The sequence below is a fragment of the Aegilops tauschii genome, chromosome 4 (assembly GCF_002575655.3).
Source record: "Aegilops tauschii subsp. strangulata cultivar AL8/78 chromosome 4, Aet v6.0, whole genome shotgun sequence".
Taxonomy (NCBI): Eukaryota; Viridiplantae; Streptophyta; class Magnoliopsida; order Poales; family Poaceae; genus Aegilops; species Aegilops tauschii.
In genome coordinates this window covers 508,565,269-508,583,759 of record NC_053038.3, presented here as the reverse complement: position 1 = coordinate 508,583,759, position 18,491 = coordinate 508,565,269, and the positions used below count along the sequence as shown (strand labels likewise).

General features: G+C 48.9%; 2 protein-coding genes and 1 pseudogene across 2 annotated transcripts; 1 reads left to right on the top strand and 2 right to left on the bottom strand.

Annotated features, from left to right (window-relative positions):
- Positions 1 to 10,042: 10,042 nt before the first annotated feature.
- LOC109736587 (peroxidase 5) lies at positions 10,043 to 11,624 on the bottom strand. Its single transcript, XM_020295799.4, has 4 exons — positions 11,277 to 11,624; positions 10,976 to 11,164; positions 10,712 to 10,877; positions 10,043 to 10,618 (listed from the first exon to the last, which is right to left on the bottom strand). Exons 1-4 carry the CDS (start codon positions 11,490 to 11,492, stop codon positions 10,212 to 10,214), a joined length of 978 nt encoding a protein of 325 aa, XP_020151388.1. The 5' UTR covers positions 11,493 to 11,624; the 3' UTR covers positions 10,043 to 10,211.
- Positions 11,625 to 13,188: 1,564 nt separating this feature from the next.
- Positions 13,189 to 15,074, bottom strand: LOC109736581 (syntaxin-52-like; annotated as a pseudogene).
- A 2,133-nt stretch (positions 15,075 to 17,207) lies between these two features.
- Positions 17,208 to 18,464, top strand: LOC109736586 (nascent polypeptide-associated complex subunit alpha-like protein 2). The gene is made up of 3 exons (XM_020295798.4): positions 17,208 to 17,472; positions 17,727 to 17,860; positions 17,939 to 18,464. The coding sequence occupies exons 1-3, from the start codon at positions 17,286 to 17,288 to the stop codon at positions 18,284 to 18,286; spliced, it is 669 nt and encodes a 222-aa protein (XP_020151387.1). The 5' UTR covers positions 17,208 to 17,285; the 3' UTR covers positions 18,287 to 18,464.
- The last annotated feature ends 27 nt before the right edge of the window (positions 18,465 to 18,491 follow it).

The window sequence follows — 18,491 nt, the reverse complement described above, 5'->3', positions numbered from 1 at the left end:
CCCCCTCGGTTGCCCGACCCGTCTCACCTCTCTCCCTCTCACTGACCAGCGGGGCCCGCTCCTTTCTTTCCCCTCCTCCACGCCTTGCCAAGCCGGAGCACAACCGGAGCACGCCCGTCGCCGCGATCTTCCCGGGATCACGCTCCGAAGCCTTCCCCTCGCGCAAGCTTATGTCCTATAAATACCTACGCCCTTCCTCTCCCGAACCCCCTAAAACCCTAGCCCAAAACCCACCGCAGCTCGCGCCCTCTCCGTTCGCACCTCGCCGCCGCCACCTCGGTTCGCCGCCACTTACGCCGCCGGTGAGCCACCCCTCGACCTCCAAGCTCCTCCACCCGCACCGCCACTTCATCTCGCACCTCCCTGACATCCTCTCGTCGCCCAGGAACCGCCGGAGCCGTCGCCCCCAAGCTTGACCGCCGCCCGCCGGAGCTGCAGCTCACCAGGGAGCCGCCGCCGTTGCCCCGAAAGCCACAGTCGCCCCCGAGCTCCACTGACTCCATCCCCGACCTCCCCTCGAGCTGCCGCACCCGCCCGACGACTTCGCCGCCGCCCCGGACCACCGGAGCACTCCCGCCACCAACGCCCGAGCCCACCTCGGCGTCGACGGCCGCTGTAAGCCACCGAACTCCCCTCCACCGTTAGATCTCGCATGTACGCCGTAGATTAGATCGTAGCGAAGGGTTAGGTTTATTTTTAGTAGTTCGGTTTTTCTCCGGTTTTTTTGATTAGATCGAATCGGTCGATTTAGTTATTAGCTGCGCAGGTTTTTGTTGATTTCCGACTGGGCACGGTTTAGTTTCAGATCGCACCACCCCGAGCCCAATAACGCCCATTAGTTTTTCTTTCTGTTATTTACAGAAAAGTTCCAATCTTGTAAAATCTGTTTCTCTTAGGTTTTTTTATATTTTTAGTTGATTCTTTTTTGGTAGTTTGCAAATTTGTTGTAGTTTCTGTAGGAAATATGTTTAGCCATGTTTAAATTATTAGAAATAGTTTTATATTAGATTTAGACAGATTAGTTTTTCTGCCATAAATTGAGTTAGGATTATTATTTTTTAGTGATTCTTTTTGCTACTGCTTAGTTTTGACCATGCCTAGCAGTAGGAACTTGTTTGGGTATTTTAGATTTAATAAACAATTAGTTTTATGTCGAAATCAAGTTTTTCTTGTTTATTTAGCTAGCTACTGTTTTCCTACTGTTCTAGTTAGTAAATAATTTTATTTTTATTATGTTATAGTTTATTTTAGATTAGTTTCTGTAGCTACAGAGGAGGAACTTTTATTTACGGTAGAATAAATTTTTATTTTATTTTCTTTGCTAGGATTTTTTTAGGCATAATAGGAGTTCTATAATAGCTTTTGATGTCATTCTTTTTGCTACTAGTTTGTATGATGTTTTCCCTTCTGTTAGTTAGCAAAACCAATGCTTAGGTTCTGTTAAGAAAAGTTTTAGTTGTGTAAAACTATTTCTTAGTTGTTGCTTGATATGATGAAAACCTTGATTTGCTTTCTCCGAGTTTTTCTTTGGTTTTGGTTTGAGTGCTTAGGTGTTTTACTTCAACTTGCTGTTATGTTATAATGTGCTACTTATTTGTGCTATTGTTTGACTCGGTAGAATTCCCGGAGTGCGAAGCCTGCTATTACGAGTCGCTAGCTTTCGAAGACCGTTAGCCAGGCAAGTCATTTGATAATGTTTTTACAATACCTATGATTGTATTGCATTAGAGTTATACCTCCCCACCATGCATGCAGTAGGAGAATTTTTTTAAGTTATGTTCTTGAGTAGTATCATGAGGTAGGATGAACCCTTCTCCCTTGTTACCGATGCCCGGGACGATGTAGTTTATTTTGCTATGCTCGTAGACGGGGTTGGTTGAGTGATTCATAAGGGAGATGCGAGAGTCAAGATGATGAAAACCCCATGACATCAAGCTCAAGATGGACTTCAAAATTCACTACTGGGTGGAGGACGGTTGACGGGCACCCTGGAGAAACCAGCGGATGACCGGGATGCATGGAGAAGCGCCATGACATCTTGCGGAAAGCTTCACCCAGCCACGAAGAGACGGATGGATACCCCATTGACCGGAAGCTTACCTGTGCAGCCGCAAGCCATTATGGGCTCTGGCTGGGTTGACCCTAGGCGTGACTCTGGCCGGACGGTGCTACGAGATGTAGAAGAACGGTAGGATTGGATGGGCACCGGCAGTGGTCCAGAGGAACTCTTCGGAAGACCCTGTTTCGTTCGTCCCGTCTTCAAACACCAGGCAGTGCGAAGACTTAAAGGAGGGAACGATTCTTGTGGGTAAAGTGCACAAACCTCTGCAGGGTAGCAACCTAATCGATTAGCCGTGTCCCCGGTTACGGACAAATGAGCCTCTGGGATTGGAGTATTTCGGAAATCTCAACACCGAACTTAATAAATTAATTGAGGGGTTATTTAATAATTGGGAATGAGACATTGGTTGGCGGAACCATCTCAATAACTACCAACATTTTGTAGTAATTGCAAACAAGTCCTTGTTGTAGGGAAAAACCAGCTTTTTCGCAAAACAATGAAACTTAGAGCCCCACAACCAAATTGCATATAGTATTAGTAATTTTATTGTTGTTCTCTCTTCATGACTTGCCGGCATATTCAAAATGTTGACCTACACGGCTGCAACGTCTTATGTTGCAGAGGAGTTTTCCGATCAGGAGTGAGGCTACGATCCACGGTTGGCGATTGCCCTATGGAGTCGGATGGACTCGCTATTCGTCTACGCTTCCGCAGCTTTATTTAGTTTATTTCTCATGAGTTGGCCTTCGGCCGAATTTATTATGATGTAATAAAGACTTGATATGAGAATCTTGTTATAAATTCAGGTGTGATTGAACTTTGAATCTTTGCATCAATGTACTGTGTGTGCCAGCATGATCTTGGGATGGTACAGCTACACAGAGACTTGACCGATTTCGGGTCGGGTTGCAACAGCTTTCTCCTTTACGAGGCGAAAATATATATATATATATAATTGCGATCATGATGAACAAGATGCATAGGATAAAATTTCTGATGAAATTCCAATTTCAATCGTTTGTAGTTCCATGATCCCGTATCATCACATAGCCTATACCATGTCAATGCATCTCCCTTCAAAGATAAAGGGAAGACCTTCTTCTTAATAAAATCACCGGGTATACCTGCAAGCTTAAATAATCCACAAACTTCATCCACATAGATTAGGTGCTCATCAGGATGCATTGTTCCATCTCGTGCAAAAGGATTAGCTAGCAGTTTTTCTAACATACCCGAAGGAATTTCAAAGTAGACATTTTCATTTTCAGTAGGTTCAGTAGGTTGAGGAGCAACTCTTTGCTGTATTGGTCGGGTGAAGATACCCTGAACAAGCCCCTCAGAGGATTACTTTCCATAGTAACAAGTGACAGTAAATTTCAGCACACTATATAAATTTTTCCTTACCAAATTCCACCTACCAAAGGCGCTTCACTCCCCGGCAACGACGCCAGAAAAGAGTCTTGATGACCCACAAGTATAGGGGATCTATCATAGTCCTTTCGATAAGTAAGAGTGTCGAACCCAACGAGGAGCAGAAGGAAATGATAAGCGGTTTTCAGCAAGGTATTCTCTGCAAGCACTGAAATTATAGGTAACAGATAGTTTTGTGATAGGATAATTTGTAACGAGCAACAAGTAACAAAAGTAAATAAAGTGCAGCAAGGTGGCCCAATCCTTTTTGTAGCAAAGGACAAGCCTAGACAAACTCTTATATAGAGAAAAGCGCTCCCGAGGACACATGGGAATTATCGTCAAGCTAGTTTTCATCACGTTCATATGATTCGCGTTCGGTACTTTGATAATTTGATATGTGGGTGGACCGGTGCTTGGGTGCTGCCCTTACTTGGACAAGCATCCCACTTATGATTAACCTCTATTGCAAGCATCCGCAACTACAACAAAAGTATTAAGGTAAACCTAACCATAGCATGAAACATATGGATCCAAATCAGCCCCTTACGAAGCAACGCATAAACTAGGGTTTAAGCTTCTGTCACTCTAGCAACCCATCATCTACTTATTACTTCCCAATGCCTTCCTCTAGGCCCAATTAATGGTGAAGTGTTATGTAGTTGACGTTCACATAACACCACTAGAGGATAGACAACATACATCTCATCAAAATATCGAACGAATACCAAATTCACATGACTACTAATAGCAAGACTTCTCCCATGTCCTCAGGAACAAACGTAACTACTCACAAAGCATATTCATGTTCATAATCAGAGGAGTATTAATATGCATAAAGGATCTGAACATATGATCTTCCACCAAATAAACCAACTAGCATCAACTACAAGGAGTAATCAACACTACTAGCAACCTACAGGTACCAATCCCAGACTATGAGACAAGAATTGGATACAAGAGATGAATAGGGTTTGAGAGGAGATGGTGCTGGTGAAGATGTTGATGGAGATTGCCCTCTCCCGATGAGAGGAGCGTTGGTGATGACGATGGCGATGATTTCCCCCTCCCGGAGGGAAGTGTCCCCGGCAGAACAGCTCTGCCGGAGCCCTAGATTGGTTCCGCCAAGGTTCCGCCTCGTGGCGGCGGAGTCTCGTCCCAAAAGCTTGCTTATGATTTTTCTTCGGACGAAAGACTTCATATAGCAGAAGATGGGCACCGGAGGGCCAACAGGGGCCCCACGAGGCAGGGGGCGCGCTCAGGGGGGTAGGGCGCGCCCCCACCCTCGTGGACAGGTGGAGGCCCCCCTGACGTGGATTCTTCCGCTCAATATTTTTTATTATTTCCAAAAATAACTTTCGTGGAGTTTCAGGACTTTTGGAGTTGTGCAGAATAGGTCTGTAATATTTGCTCCTTTTCCAGCCCAGAATTCCGGCTGCCGGCATTCTCCCTCCTTATGTAAACCTTGTAAAATAAGAGAGAATAAACATAAGTATTGTGACATAATGTGTAATAACATCCCATAATGCAATAAATATCGATATAAAAGCATGATGCAAAATGGACGTATCACATTCCTGAATGGATTTCTGGAAGAAGAGTTGTATATGATGCAACCGGAAGGTTTTGTCTATCCAAAGGGAGCTAACAAAGTGTGCAAGCTCCAGCGATCCATTTATGGACTGGTGCAAGCCTCTTGGAGTTGGAATAAACGTTTTGATAGTGTGAGCAAAGCATATGGTTTTATACAAACTTTTGGAGAAGCCTGTATTTACAAGAAAGTGAGTGGGAGCTCTGTAGCATTTCTGATATTATATGTGGGTGACATATTGTTGATCGGAAATGATATAGAATTTATGGATAGCATAAAGGGATATTTGAATAAGAGTTTTTCAATGAAGGACCTCGGTGAAGCTGCTTATATATTGGGCATCAAGATCTATAGAGATAGATCAAGACGCTTAATTGGACTTTCACAAAGCACATACCTTGACAAAGTTTTGAAGAAGTTCAAAATGGATCAAGCAAAGAAAGGGTTCTTGCATGTGTTACAAGGTGTGAAGTTGAGTAAGACTCAATGCCCGACCACTGCAGAAGATAGAGAGAAAATGAAAGATGTTCCCTATTCTTCAGCCATAGGCTCTATCATGTATGCAATGCTGTGTACCAGACCTGATGTGTGTCTTGCTATTAGTTTAGCAGGGAGGTACCAAAGTAATCCAGGAGTGGATCACTGGACAACGGTCAAGAACATCCTGAAATACTTGAGAAGGACTAAGGATATGTTTCTCATTTATGGAGGTGACAAAGAGCTCATCGTAAATGGTTACATCGACACAAGCTTTGACACTGATCCGGACGATTCTAAATCGCAAACCGGATATGTGTTTATATTGAACGGTGGAGCTGTCAGTTGGTGCAGTTCTAAACAAAGCGTCGTAGCGGGATCTACATGTGAAGCGGAGTACATAGCTGCTTCGGAAGCAGCAAATGAAGGAGTCTGGATGAAGGAGTTCATATCCGATCTAGGTGTCATACCTAGTGCATCGGGTCCAATGAAATTCTTTTGTGACAATACTGGTGCAATTGCTTTGGCAAAGGAATCCAGATTTCACAAGAGAACCAAGCACATCAAGAGACGCTTCAACTCCATCCGGGATCAAGTCCAGGTGGGAGACATAGAGATTTGCAAGTTACATACGGATCTGAATGTTGCAGACCCGTTGACTAAGCCTCTTCCACGAGCAAAACATGATCAGCACCAAGGCTCCATGGGTGTTAGAATCATTACTGTGTAATCTAGATTATTGACTCTAGTGCAAGTGGGAGACTGAAGGAAATATGCCCTAGAGGCAATAATATAGTTATTATTTATTTCCTTATATCGTGATAAATATTTATTATTCATGCTAGAATTGTATTAACCGGAAACATGATACATGTGTGAATACATAGACAAACAGAGTGTCACTAGTATGCCTCTACTTGACTAGCTCGTTGATCAAAGATGGTTATGTTTCCTAGCCATGGACAAAGAGTTGTCATTTGATTAACGGGGTCACATCATTAGGAGAATGATGTGATTGACTTGACCCATTCCGTTAGCTTAGCACTTGATCGTTTAGTATGTTGTTATTGCTTTCTTCATGACTTATACATGTTCCTATGACTATGAGATTATGCAACTCCCGTTTACCGGAGGAACACTTTGTGTGCTACCAAACGTCACAACGTAACTGGGTGATTATAAAGGTGCTCTACAGGTGTCTCCGAAGGTACTTGTTGGGTTGCGTATTTCGAGATTAGGATTTGTCATTCCGATTGTCGGAGAGGTATCTCTGGGCCCACTCGGTAATGCACATCACTTAAGCCTTGCAAGCATTGCTACTAATGAGTTAGTTGCGGGATGATGTATTACAGAACGAGTAAAGAGACTTGCCGGTAACGAGATTGAGCTAGGTATTGAGATACCGACGATCGAATCTCGGGCAAGTAACATACCGATGACAAAGGGAACAACGCATGTAGTTATGCGGTTTGACCGATAAAGATCTTCGTAGAATATGTGGGAGCCAATATGAGCATCCAGGTTCCGCTATTGGTTATTGACCAGAGACGTGCCTCGGTCATGTCTACATAGTTCTCGAACCCGTAGGGTCCGCACGCTTAAAGTTCGATGACGGTTATACTATGAATTTATGTGTTTTGATGTACCAAAGGTAGTTCGGAGTCCCGGATGTGATCACGGACATAACAAGGAGTCTCGAAATGGTCGAGACATGAAGATTGATATATTGGACAATTATATTCGGACACCGGAATGGTTCCGGGGGTTATCGGATAAATACCGGAGTACCGGGGGGTTACCGGAACCCCCCCCCCCCCCCCCGAAGGTTCATGGGCCCAAGTGGTGGAAGAGGAGAGGCGGCCAAGGGGCAACCGCGTGCCCCTCCCCCCCCCCAAGTCCGAATTGAACAAGGAGGGGGCGGCGCCCCCCCCCCCTTTCCTTTCCCCCTCTCTCTCCTTCCCTCTCCTCTCCTACTCCAACATGGAAGGGGGGAGTCCTACTCCCGGTGGGAGTAGGACTCCTCATGGGGCGCGCCAAGAGTGGCCGGCCCCCTCCCCCTCCTCCACTCCTTTATATACGGGGAGGGAGGCACCCCCTAGAGACACAACAATTGATCATTGATCTTTTAGCCGTGTGCGATGCCCCCCTCCACCATAGTCCACCTCGATAATATCGTAGCGGTGCTTAGGCGAAGCCCTGCGTCGGTAGAACATCATCATCGTCACCACGCCGTCGTGCTGACGAAACTCTCCCTCAACACTCGGCTGGATCGGAGTTCGAGGGACGTCATCGGGCTGAACGTGTGCTGAACTCGGAGGTGCCGTGCGTTCGGTACTTGATTGGTCGGATCGTGAAGACGTACGACTACATCAACCGCGTTGTGCTAACGCTTCCGCTTACGGTCTACGAGGGTACGTAGATAACACTCTCCCCTCTCGTTGCTATGCATCACCATGATCTTGCGTGTGCGTAGGAATTTTTTTGAAATTACTACGTTCCCCAACAGGCCATGCGCCCATAGTCGTCGAGTGAATCACCGGGAGCTCCGTATGCAAGCATCCTCATCGCTGTCGTGCACTTCTGGATGGAGGTGAATCCAAGGGCACCGGTGCAATCCATCTTGCACTTGAAGTAGTTGTCGAACTCCCGGATAGAATTCACAATCCTGAGGAAGAGCTTTCGGCTCATCCGATAACGGCGCCGAAATGTTTTCTCGCCGTGAAGTGGGGCATCGGCGAAGTAGTCGGAGTAGAGCATGCAGTAGCCTTCGAGACGAATTCGGTTCTTTGCTTTCACCCGCCCCGGTGCCGAGCCACCTCGCCGCGGCTTTTCATTGCTCGCCAGCAGCTGGGCGAGGGCGGCGAGCACCATGAGATGCTCTTCTTCCTGGACGTCGGCCTCGGCTTCCTCCTCCAGCAGCGCGGCGAGCGCTTCCTCGTCATCCGAATCCATCGCCGAGGCAGGCAAATCGCCGAACACCTTGCGCCCGGTGGGCGTGTACCCGCCGCTAAACTGCCCCTCCGCGGCCGGAAACGGCCAGCTGCTGTTGGAGGGGCTGCCGCGGCGAAGCTCTGCTATTTTTTCCGGCGGGGAATGGCTATCTAGCGGTGAAGGGCGGCGGGCGGCGCCGGGATATAGCTAGTGGCGGCCGAGGGCGCGGGTGGTGGGAGGCGAGTCGGGGAAGAAAGCCTTGACTTTTCACCTGACGGTGTGGGCCAGCCACGCTTTTCCATTGCGCCGGAGCCCCCAATTGCCCCCTAGTGCGCCGGGTTCGGCCTGTGACCGCCGGGCGGAAAAAAAGGGCAAACCGGCGATTTTCGGCGTCCTGGGGACGCGACTGGGGCGGTTTTTTGGCGCCGGCGCCGAAAAAATGGCCTGGAGGGGGCCTGTTGAGGGCGCGGCTGGAGATGCTCTAACTGCACATGCCTACCTAGTCTACAGGTTGATGGATTGATTAATTACAGGTGTGGTGCTGCCTGACGGCACATGCAGGTCGTGTTTGGTGGTGGAAGCTGCGTGCGAGCCGACCTGGCCCCTATTTATAGCGTATATCGACCGATGAATCTGCCATGGACTGCTGTCGGTTTGACCGCAATCGGAGGACCCCATGTTCTGTTCCTAACAACCGGTTTGCAATTGTGCATACATTACAGCTGCCGGAAACACTTCTCTGTTTTAATTTACCATGTGCGGGGGCCGGGGAGTAGTTAGCGGAGCTTCGTTTCGTTAATGCTCAGTGCTAAATGTGTCGAGTGCAGAACCTTGGAGATCGTTGGATCAAAGTGATTTCATGAATTGGATCTGCCTAACTGTTTTTCTTTTTCTCTTTTTTGTATCTGAGTGGATTCACTGAATCATGATTATTGTTCTTTGATAAACACTGAATCATGATATATGGACCAGCCACCATGAAGAAAAGAGGACATGGAACTTAATTCACACAAAAGACATCATGGACTTGCTTAATGAGGACTAAAGAGGCGACTACAGCATGCAACGAGTCTCCTCCTGGCAATAAGAAATGCTAGCCTCATGAGTGGATAGTTGATAATATTTCCTGAAAAAAAAGCGAGAATTGGCTCCATCCATCTAGCAGCTTCTTTCTTAGCCCTGTCCTGTGCTCATCCCTACTTTCCCGGCTCCGTCCCAAAGGTTAGTTCATCGCCTTTCTTTCATCGTGCCCATTTCCACCTCTTATAATTAAGAAGACAAACTCAAACTAGACTATTCTTGTTACCAACTTGGTTGTCCGGTTCAGCAAACACTAAACCTGATGAATCTTTGCCCGGTTGTTGTTAGGTTTCTTCTTGTTTTCTAATCAGGGTAACCCAGGCTGTTAGGTAGGCGCCCAGGGTTGCTCGACACATGACAAAAGCACGTCTACAGCGTGCCCGATCCATGCGCGCGTCACCCATCACCCGAATAACTAAAGCAGGCGCACGCTTTGCCAAAAGCTCGCAGTACAGTTTTTGGAAGCTCTTTCCTATCAAGAGAGAAAGGAAGATCTTGCACACCACACCATCTCTCACGCGCAACGCAATGTACGTGTTCGAAACTCAATTCACGTATAACTCCACTGCATTTGCAAGGCCGGCCAAAAAGATACTACAGATTCAGAGTGACGTAAAGTGTAAGCGAAAAAGAGAGAGAGAGAGAGATTTCGGCCGCAAGTCAGTTCACGACCCTGCAGTTGGTGCGTATCTGGCCGTCGCCGCCGGTGAGCACCCGGATGCCACCCATCCTCACCATGGCGTCGCCGAACCTGGTCACGAACAGGTAGACGTTGCCGGCGTTCTGAGCCACGAGCGCCGCCGTGGCGTTGTCGGAGGTGAGCGTCTGGTCGGAGGCGAGGACGCCCTGGTTGGCCAGCAGGGCGCGGAAGTAGCCCGTGTCGAACGTGTCTGGGCTGCCGGCGTCCATGGGCACCGCGTTCGGGCTCCCCGGTGAGCACTGCCGCGCCAGCTCCGCCGCCTTGGCCCCGTCCATGGCCGGGTCCTGGCCCGTGCCCGTGGTGGCGTTGTACCCGTGCAGCCGCGCGCTGAAGGAGCTGCAGTGCGTCACGCCGATCGTGTGCGCGCCTGAACGTATACAAATGAGAAACGCAGAGAGGGTAAAAAATTGTCACGGGCCGCCTGAAGTTGTCGATGTGAGTTGGGCTGTGGGCTAGGTACCTGAAAGCGTGACCATGTCCTCCTGGGAAAGCCCATTCTTGGCGAAGGCTTCCGTGAGGTGGGCCACATTCGCCGTGGGTGGGGGCAGGCTGGCCTGCGCGTCGGACGCCGCCGACACGTTGCCGTCCCTCCGCCCGGCCGGGACGCCATACGGGCTACCGCCGGCCTGCCATTGTCGCCATTGACGGTGTGTAAGCAGAGCCAAAAAAAAAAAGCAGTGTCGACATAGGCTCACAGCAATATGAGCCTTGTCGCCGTACTTACCAGGACGACGCTGTCTCGTGCGGCGAAGGCGAGTATGTCGGCGCAGGAGACGGTCCCGGCGCACGCGGCCTCGAGGCGCTTCTTGGCGGCGTCGATGACCTCGAACCCCCTCAGGCTCTTGTTGGGCGGGGCGTCCTTCTCCGCGGTGCTGTTGGCCGTCGAGTCCAGCAGCACAGACGCGTCGCAGCCCTGACAGAAACCAGTCAACCGCGCGTCAATACATCACCGACATTCTCAATGGAGCGCACGCCTGCATTGCAACCTGCATTTCATACTGGCTAGTAGATAGGTGAGTACGAACCTTGACGAAGCAGTCGTGGAAGTGGAGGCGGACGAGGCCGGCGGCGAAGCCGGGGTAGGCGCTGACGGCCCTGCCGACCTCGTCCCTGACGATCACCTCCGCCTGGGGGCACGAGTGCGCGTAGAACCCTACCTGGAGCTGCGCCTGGCCTCGCGCCTCACCGGCCAGTAGCCACATTGCGACAACCGCGGCGCCAACCACCACGCCCAACGCCATGAGACCACTGTCAATTTGCAGTAGCTAGCTAGGTAGACGAACCGAGACCGCTGCGTCAAAATCTGCACGGTGAGGTGAAATTTATAGGGAGCAAATCGTGTCAAGGAGCGCACTAGCTAGTAAATTACTCTGGTCAGCAAATGGGCAGTTCGGCAGTGTGGTGCTACTTTCACTAATCAAGTCAGTCACTGATAGATAGGCATGTGGAGGCTGGCTAGAAACACGGCCAAGATTTTGGGGCATTGCTGGCTTTGGGATTAGCCAGTAGTGGGTGCAGCCGTACGCGCAAGTAGCCGGCAAATCAGGGGTCTCGTGTTTTCTTCCGCTCCACTGCGGTTTCCAAGGGCCAAACTGGCTCATGTTTACGAATTACAAACTGGAGTTTGCTTGTGGGGCGATCAAGGCATCAAATCTGGTTGTCCGCTGTGATCGATGCGGACGGAGCGTAGCAGAACACGGAGAGACTAATCTCGGAAACGTTACAGAAATGACAAGGGTCATCTGGGGTGCGGTGATCGATGTAGGCCCTGTTTGGTTCATAAGTCCTAGGACTTTTTTTAGTCCCAACTTATAAGCCCCAAGTCCCTAAAAAGTCCCTACCTGTTTGGTTCTTGGGACTTAACATGGACTAAAAGACCATTTTACAACTATAAGTCCCTATAAGACTCTCAAGACTCTCCTTGAGAGTCTTATTTCATAAGTCCCAAATACCCACTTTAAGTCCCTATAAGTCCCTCCTGTTTGGTTTAGATGGGACTTATAGGGACTTTTTTAAGTCCCTAAACCAATAAGTCCCTGGAAACAAACACCCTCGTAGTTTTGCAGGTCATCTCATGGTAGATTGGTGGTACAAATATGTTCATATAGGCCTGTAAATTGCACGGCAGCACGGTGGTGGATTTTGTACTTACTCATTTGATAGTTGCCTTGAGGACTGAGGTCAGGTATGACATATATGCGTTTGTGACTGTGTGTTTACACGACGAAGGAATAATAATCAATAATGTCAGTGCATGTTTTGGGGCAAAAAACGGCTACATGGGCGCGGCGGCCATGTGAGGGCGCGACAATAGTCCACTGACAGAGATATGTTTTGTCCGGAATCACAGCAAATATAGTAATGGTGCGACGTACGCTTGCTACCTAATTTGATTATCAAACTGCAAGCGATGCTACCGTCAGTGGACTGAGAGTCAGGGCAGAGCTCCAGATATTGGTAGTACGCGCGTCCGGGTAACCACTTGTCAGGATCTCTGAACATTGACTCCTGCGGTGTCGATTTCTTCAGTTACCGGAGTACCGCTTCGCCTTGCCGTAATCAAGCTCGACCGTTGATCTTCCATCCAACCGTCCACACTGCTTCGCGCCAAGCAGATGATGTATTCGACGTTGATTCCAGATCCAACGGTCTTCGCCATCCCATGGGTTGCTGTTTGAATTCCGACAAATGTGCACTGTTTACTTTATGCCTTTTGCTGATTCTGTAATGGCTATAAGGCCAAGCATTTGGGCAGGTAGAGACCATATCTCTTGTATTGGGTAAAAACCCTAGCTGCCGTGTGCCGGCTGGCCCCCTTTATGTGCACCTGAGAGTGGCTAAGAACCCTAGAAAATGCGTGTCAAATCAGCTACTTTCCTGTCTGAAATCCGTTTATGTTCTTTACCAGTTCAGTTAACTCTGAACCTTAAACTACTACTACGAGAACCCGCCGCGCGGTGCACGCACAAACGGTGCATTCGGCGAGTAGCACAACAAGCCCACAGTGAAATTCAGGGATAGGGTTAGTGGGGAGGAGGTCACGTATATCTGTAAATTCAGTCCATGGGCAAATCGCCCGTATGTCTAGTATTCTTGTGCATTGGCACAGACAAACTTAAGGAAATTTCACAAGTCATCCGGGAGTTGCAGGACAGTACACGGATCAGATCGGCACTTGAGCTACCTACAACTAGTTGACTACAAAAAGGGTAGTGGGTTTAGGACTGTACATGGACGATTTCTGCCCCTATATATACAATGCAACTTCTATATCTGGACATTTCTGCCGCTAGAACTTGATCAGCGTCCAGACCACGGCGACGAAGATCACACCTGCGATGATTGACACGAGGATGCCTGTGCAGGACCCGCTTTTCCGCATCCGTGTGTTGAGAGACTTGAGCTTCTTCTGCGCGCGCTGCACACAAACATGACCCAGCGACATGTATGTTAGCAGCTTTCAGTCATCTCTCTGTGATCTGTACCCATATGCATATACATACATCTAGCAGACTACAAAGCTACCGATCTTGATTTAGTTATTATCATTTGGGATATCTATGATGGGAGGGAATGAAATACCTGCAGCTGGGTGCTCGTGTCCTCGACCCTCTCGTCCAGATCATCCTGCAGCAACGTTCATGTATAATGGTTTCAGAAATAAGCACTTGTACTTAAAGGACAAAGTGACTCCGGAATTCCAGGAACCAAGACAGATAGCTGGCAAGAAGACCATGCTTACAATTAGCCTGACGTGCAGGTCCAGCTCCTCGTTGATGGCCAGCGCGATGTGCTTGGTGCTGACTATGGTCTCCTCCAGCCTGTCCAGACACTCATCTTGCTCTGCATATCATCACGCGTTGTTTCAGTTCACTATAAGTTTGTTCAGTTGAGTATATACGCAGCATTGCAAGAACATATGTTGATGCACGGCAATGGATGGAGTAGCTAACGAAGCGTACCTTTCATAATGTTCCTCTGCAACTGGACAATCTCTTGGTTCTCCATGTTGGCCGTGCTCTTTATGTCCACCACCGTGCACCTGTCGTCGTTCGGTCCAAGCAGCTCGTTCCTGAAGGTTCAGAAAGTCGGAACGCAACAGGTTGTTTCAGCGTCAGTCAGGCAGGTTTTCGGGGTCAGAAATTGTTTTAAGAAAAGAGTTCAGGCCGGTCGTCGAAACTTGGCACACAGATTGTTTCATCGTTGGTCAGACTTGTTCAGAGTTCAGAATTAATTAGTTCATTCACCTGTTGGATGAGTGCTTCTTCATGGTGAACGGCGCAGCCACCTCCCTCACCTTCAGCTCGAGAGCATCGAACTTCTCCGCCAGCTTGCGCATCTCCTTCACGTTCCTGCAATGCAAATCGATTAGTGTTATATACCAATTGTACCGAGTTATTTCTGTGTATTTTTATTAGGATTTTTTATAGTAGGAGTAGTAGTAATATGTGTAGATGTGTTGCCTGTTGGGGAGTCGGTCGAGGTCCTCCCTCATGAGGCTCAGCCGGGTCTCGAGGATGGCCACCTTCCGCCGGATCTCCCCGGTCCGGCGCTTCAGCTCCAGCGACAGCGACGCCGGGACGGACCCCCTCTCGGCGATGTTCCCCATCACCTCCTCCACCAGCCTCTCGGCCTCCTGGAACCGCTTCGTCCATTGCTCCAATGGCGACGGCGCCGGCGCAAACCCTGGGCAGAGCAACACGTACCCACACGATCGGTACAGAGTTAGCACGCATTGGCTGCCGAACAAGATCGGAACTGCGAATCACGGGAAGCAAGACGAACTCGGCTGATTGGTTACCCTTGGGCTGGAAGGTCGCCATCGGGAGAGCCGGATGCGACCGGTTGATGTTGGACATTGATGTGCTCCTTCGTTCTTGCAAAATTGCTTATTCCTGATGATAGAACTAGCTATTTAACCAAAAAAATCCTGCTGTTTATGCGGTGCGGCTTGGGGTATATGATCTTATTGGGGATGCACATGAACTGTTCCTTTTCCGTTTGGCGTCCGATAAGGAGTCCTGCCGGGAGGGAGAAGGGACGACGACTACGACTTGATTCAGGTTTGCTGTTCCGGTCGTCGGTTTCGATTCGACCTCAACCCTCCGGGGAGATTACGCATGGGCTTGGGCCTCCATGACGAGATGCCAGATGCATCAGGTCGGCAAAGTCTACTTTTATTTCCAATTCTTAAAAAAGAAGGCAAAGTCTATTGTTTTTTGCCAAGAAAAAGCAAGTCTATTTTTTGTTACGAAGGGTAGTTTCATTCATACTCTCTCCGCTTCTAAATACAAGTCTTTCTAGAGATTTTAATAGGAGTACATACTGATGTATATAGATATATTTTAAAGTGTAGATTCACTTATTTTACTTCGTATGTAGTCTATATTAGAATCCCTAAAAGAACTTGTATTTGGGAACAAAGGGAATACATTATATCGAGATGATACAACCGCAATGAACAAATGTCTGTCCCCGATGTAACAAGACGCACACATACAACAAGTCCAAAAAAGAGTAAATTGCTCAAAACCACCACATTCGGGGATAGGGTTAACGGATTATCATCGTTTTTGCCAAAACCACAAAAAACCACACTAATTCTGAACCGAGCCGCGTCTAACAGTGGAGCTGAGCCGAATCTTCCATCATGCCCACAAACAAACTAGGAATGGAATGCAAATCAAAGCTACCCAATGCAATAAACAAAAGTAACTAAGCATATAACTAAAAACACTCACACAAATGCAATTGATCAAGTGAAATGAAATTTATACCTCTCAGGTGATTCGTCGAACACGTTGTGGGTCCGGAGAATGTGATGGCAACGAATGCCGATTGGGCTGCAATCGGAGGAGGGGTAGAGTAGGAGTAGGGCTCACGTGTGTTGCGGCTTTCTTCCTCTTCATCTGGCTAGACGTGGCTGAATTGGCCCGTTGATTCGATACCGGTGAGACGACATGGGCGGGAGGTCCTACGTGGGCGAGCGGAGCTTGGCCAACCGTTTCTCCGCGGTTGTGGCTGTTGGAGGCGCTTGCGCCGCAGTTTTGCCCGACGCAGCGGGAGGCAGGGTCGGTTTCACCCGCTGGCGCCCGATTGGAATGGCCCGACCTTGGGAAGGACGATGGGGGCTTCCTGCGGCTCCATGATGACGCGCGGGCGGCGTTGGCTGGTCAGGCAGGGCGACGACAGCAAGGTAGCGGACGACGGAGGCGCAAGAGCGGGAAGGGCGACGGGTGAAATTTCACTCCTGCCAAGCCTGAGCGGGTTTTGTGTATGCGCAAACCCAAGCTACCAATACTCTACATATGCGGTGTGGTAGGCCCATTTTTAAGTTTACTGGGGGAAAATGAGTACACTCGAGTTTACAGTATCTGTTCTGGTCATTTTTATGCCTCCAAAACTCTAAACCGGTAGTAATTATTCAATATATCTCCTTTTACAATATCTGCTAGAGTTGCACTTATAGCGAGACGCAAGCGTCTTGCTTCACGTATCGCTAATGATGGGCGAGTCCAAGTAGTGACATGCAGTGTAGCTTATTTTTCTTCTCTATTTTTCATTCGTTTGTTTTTTTTTTGTTCGTATTTTCAAAAACATTCTAAATACATATATTACAAAATTTAAATTTACTTAAAATAAGAAATAAAAAACTATGAATTTGAGACATGAAAAAAAAGGTTAGTGTAATTTAAAAAATGTTGATAGCATTGGAAAAAAATTGATATTTAAAATGTTTACACATTTTAAAAAAATATAAGTAAAATTTTAAGAAATTGTAAAAAAGTGATAGTGTGTACTGCAAGAAAGTTTTTCATACCATTCAAAAAATGTAAGAAGTGATGATAGCATTTACCACTCAGCTCCCGTGGCCCAGGCGTGCTACAGTAAACCAGCCCAGCCCAGCCCAACACAGCGCGCGAATAGATAAGGCCTCCGGCGCCGCTCTCAATCGGCCTCGGCTCTCCATTCTCACTCCTTATCCTCACTCCAGCAGCACCCTCGTTCCTGCACCAACACCGCAGCATTTCACCATGGTGAGCGAGCAGACGCCGGTGACCACGGAGCCGGAGCTGGAGAGCGGCGACGCGGCGCCGGTCATCAAGGCCGAGGAGCCCGCGGAGGACGGCGCGCCCGTCGTCGAGGACGTCAAGGAGGGCGACGGTGACGAGGACGAGGAGGAGGACGAGGATGATGACGAGGACGACGAGGATGAAGACGGTAACCATGTCCTGCTCCCTTTTGCATTTCCACCTTACCTTGTGATATCTTCTTTCAGTTACACTGTGTGACCGTGTAGGTTCCATTGTTTAGGAATGATGTTAGATAGTTCGTGCAGCACCTCTGTGCTTTTGCACTGTAATTCTATAGCTATCGGAAATGAGTGGTCATGTAACGTGGTGTGGTAGATGAGCCAGATTTGCAGCTGGGGAGTAGGTACGTACGTCTGACTTGCAGTTTTGATGTGCGTGAAGGCGAGCTGGGTGTGGCCGGGACCGAGGGGTCGAAGCAGAGCCGGAGCGAGAAGAAGAGCCGCAAGGCCATGATGAAGCTCGGGATGAAGCCCGTCACCGGCGTCAGCAGGATCACCATCAAGAGAGCCAAGAACGTAAGAAGCAATTCTTCTATGTATGTAAAATTGTTCAGGCTGATTCATGCATGTTGTTAATTAAATCTTGGGCTTCAGATCCTGTTCGTGGTGTCGAAGCCGGACGTGTTCAAGAGCCCGACGTCGGAGACGTACGTGATCTTCGGGGAGGCCAAGATCGAGGACCTGAGCTCGCAGCTGCAGGCGCAGGCGGCGCAGCAGTTCAGGATGCAGGACCTGAGCAAGGCGATGAGGCCCGACGCCGCGGCGGCGGCGGGGGCCGGCGCGCCGGCCGACGAGGAGGAGGTGGTGGACGAGACCGGCATCGAGGCCCGCGACATCGACCTCGTCATGACGCAGGCCAGCGTGTCCCGCGCCAAGGCCGTCAAGGCCCTCAAGGCGCACGACGGCGACATCGTCAGCGCCATCATGGAGCTCACCGCCTAGCCTTGTTCGCTTCCTTTTTCTCCAAGTCCGGCCAGGATCTTTCCCTGCCGGAGTATCGTATCATCATGTGGCCGTGTGTTTTGCCGTGGATTTTCATCCCTTTGTTCTCTCTCAATCATATGTGAACGTTGCACCATGTTGTCAGTTTCGAGATATGCATGCGGTGTGTTTTGCCGTAGATTTGCATCCCTTTTATCTCTACCAT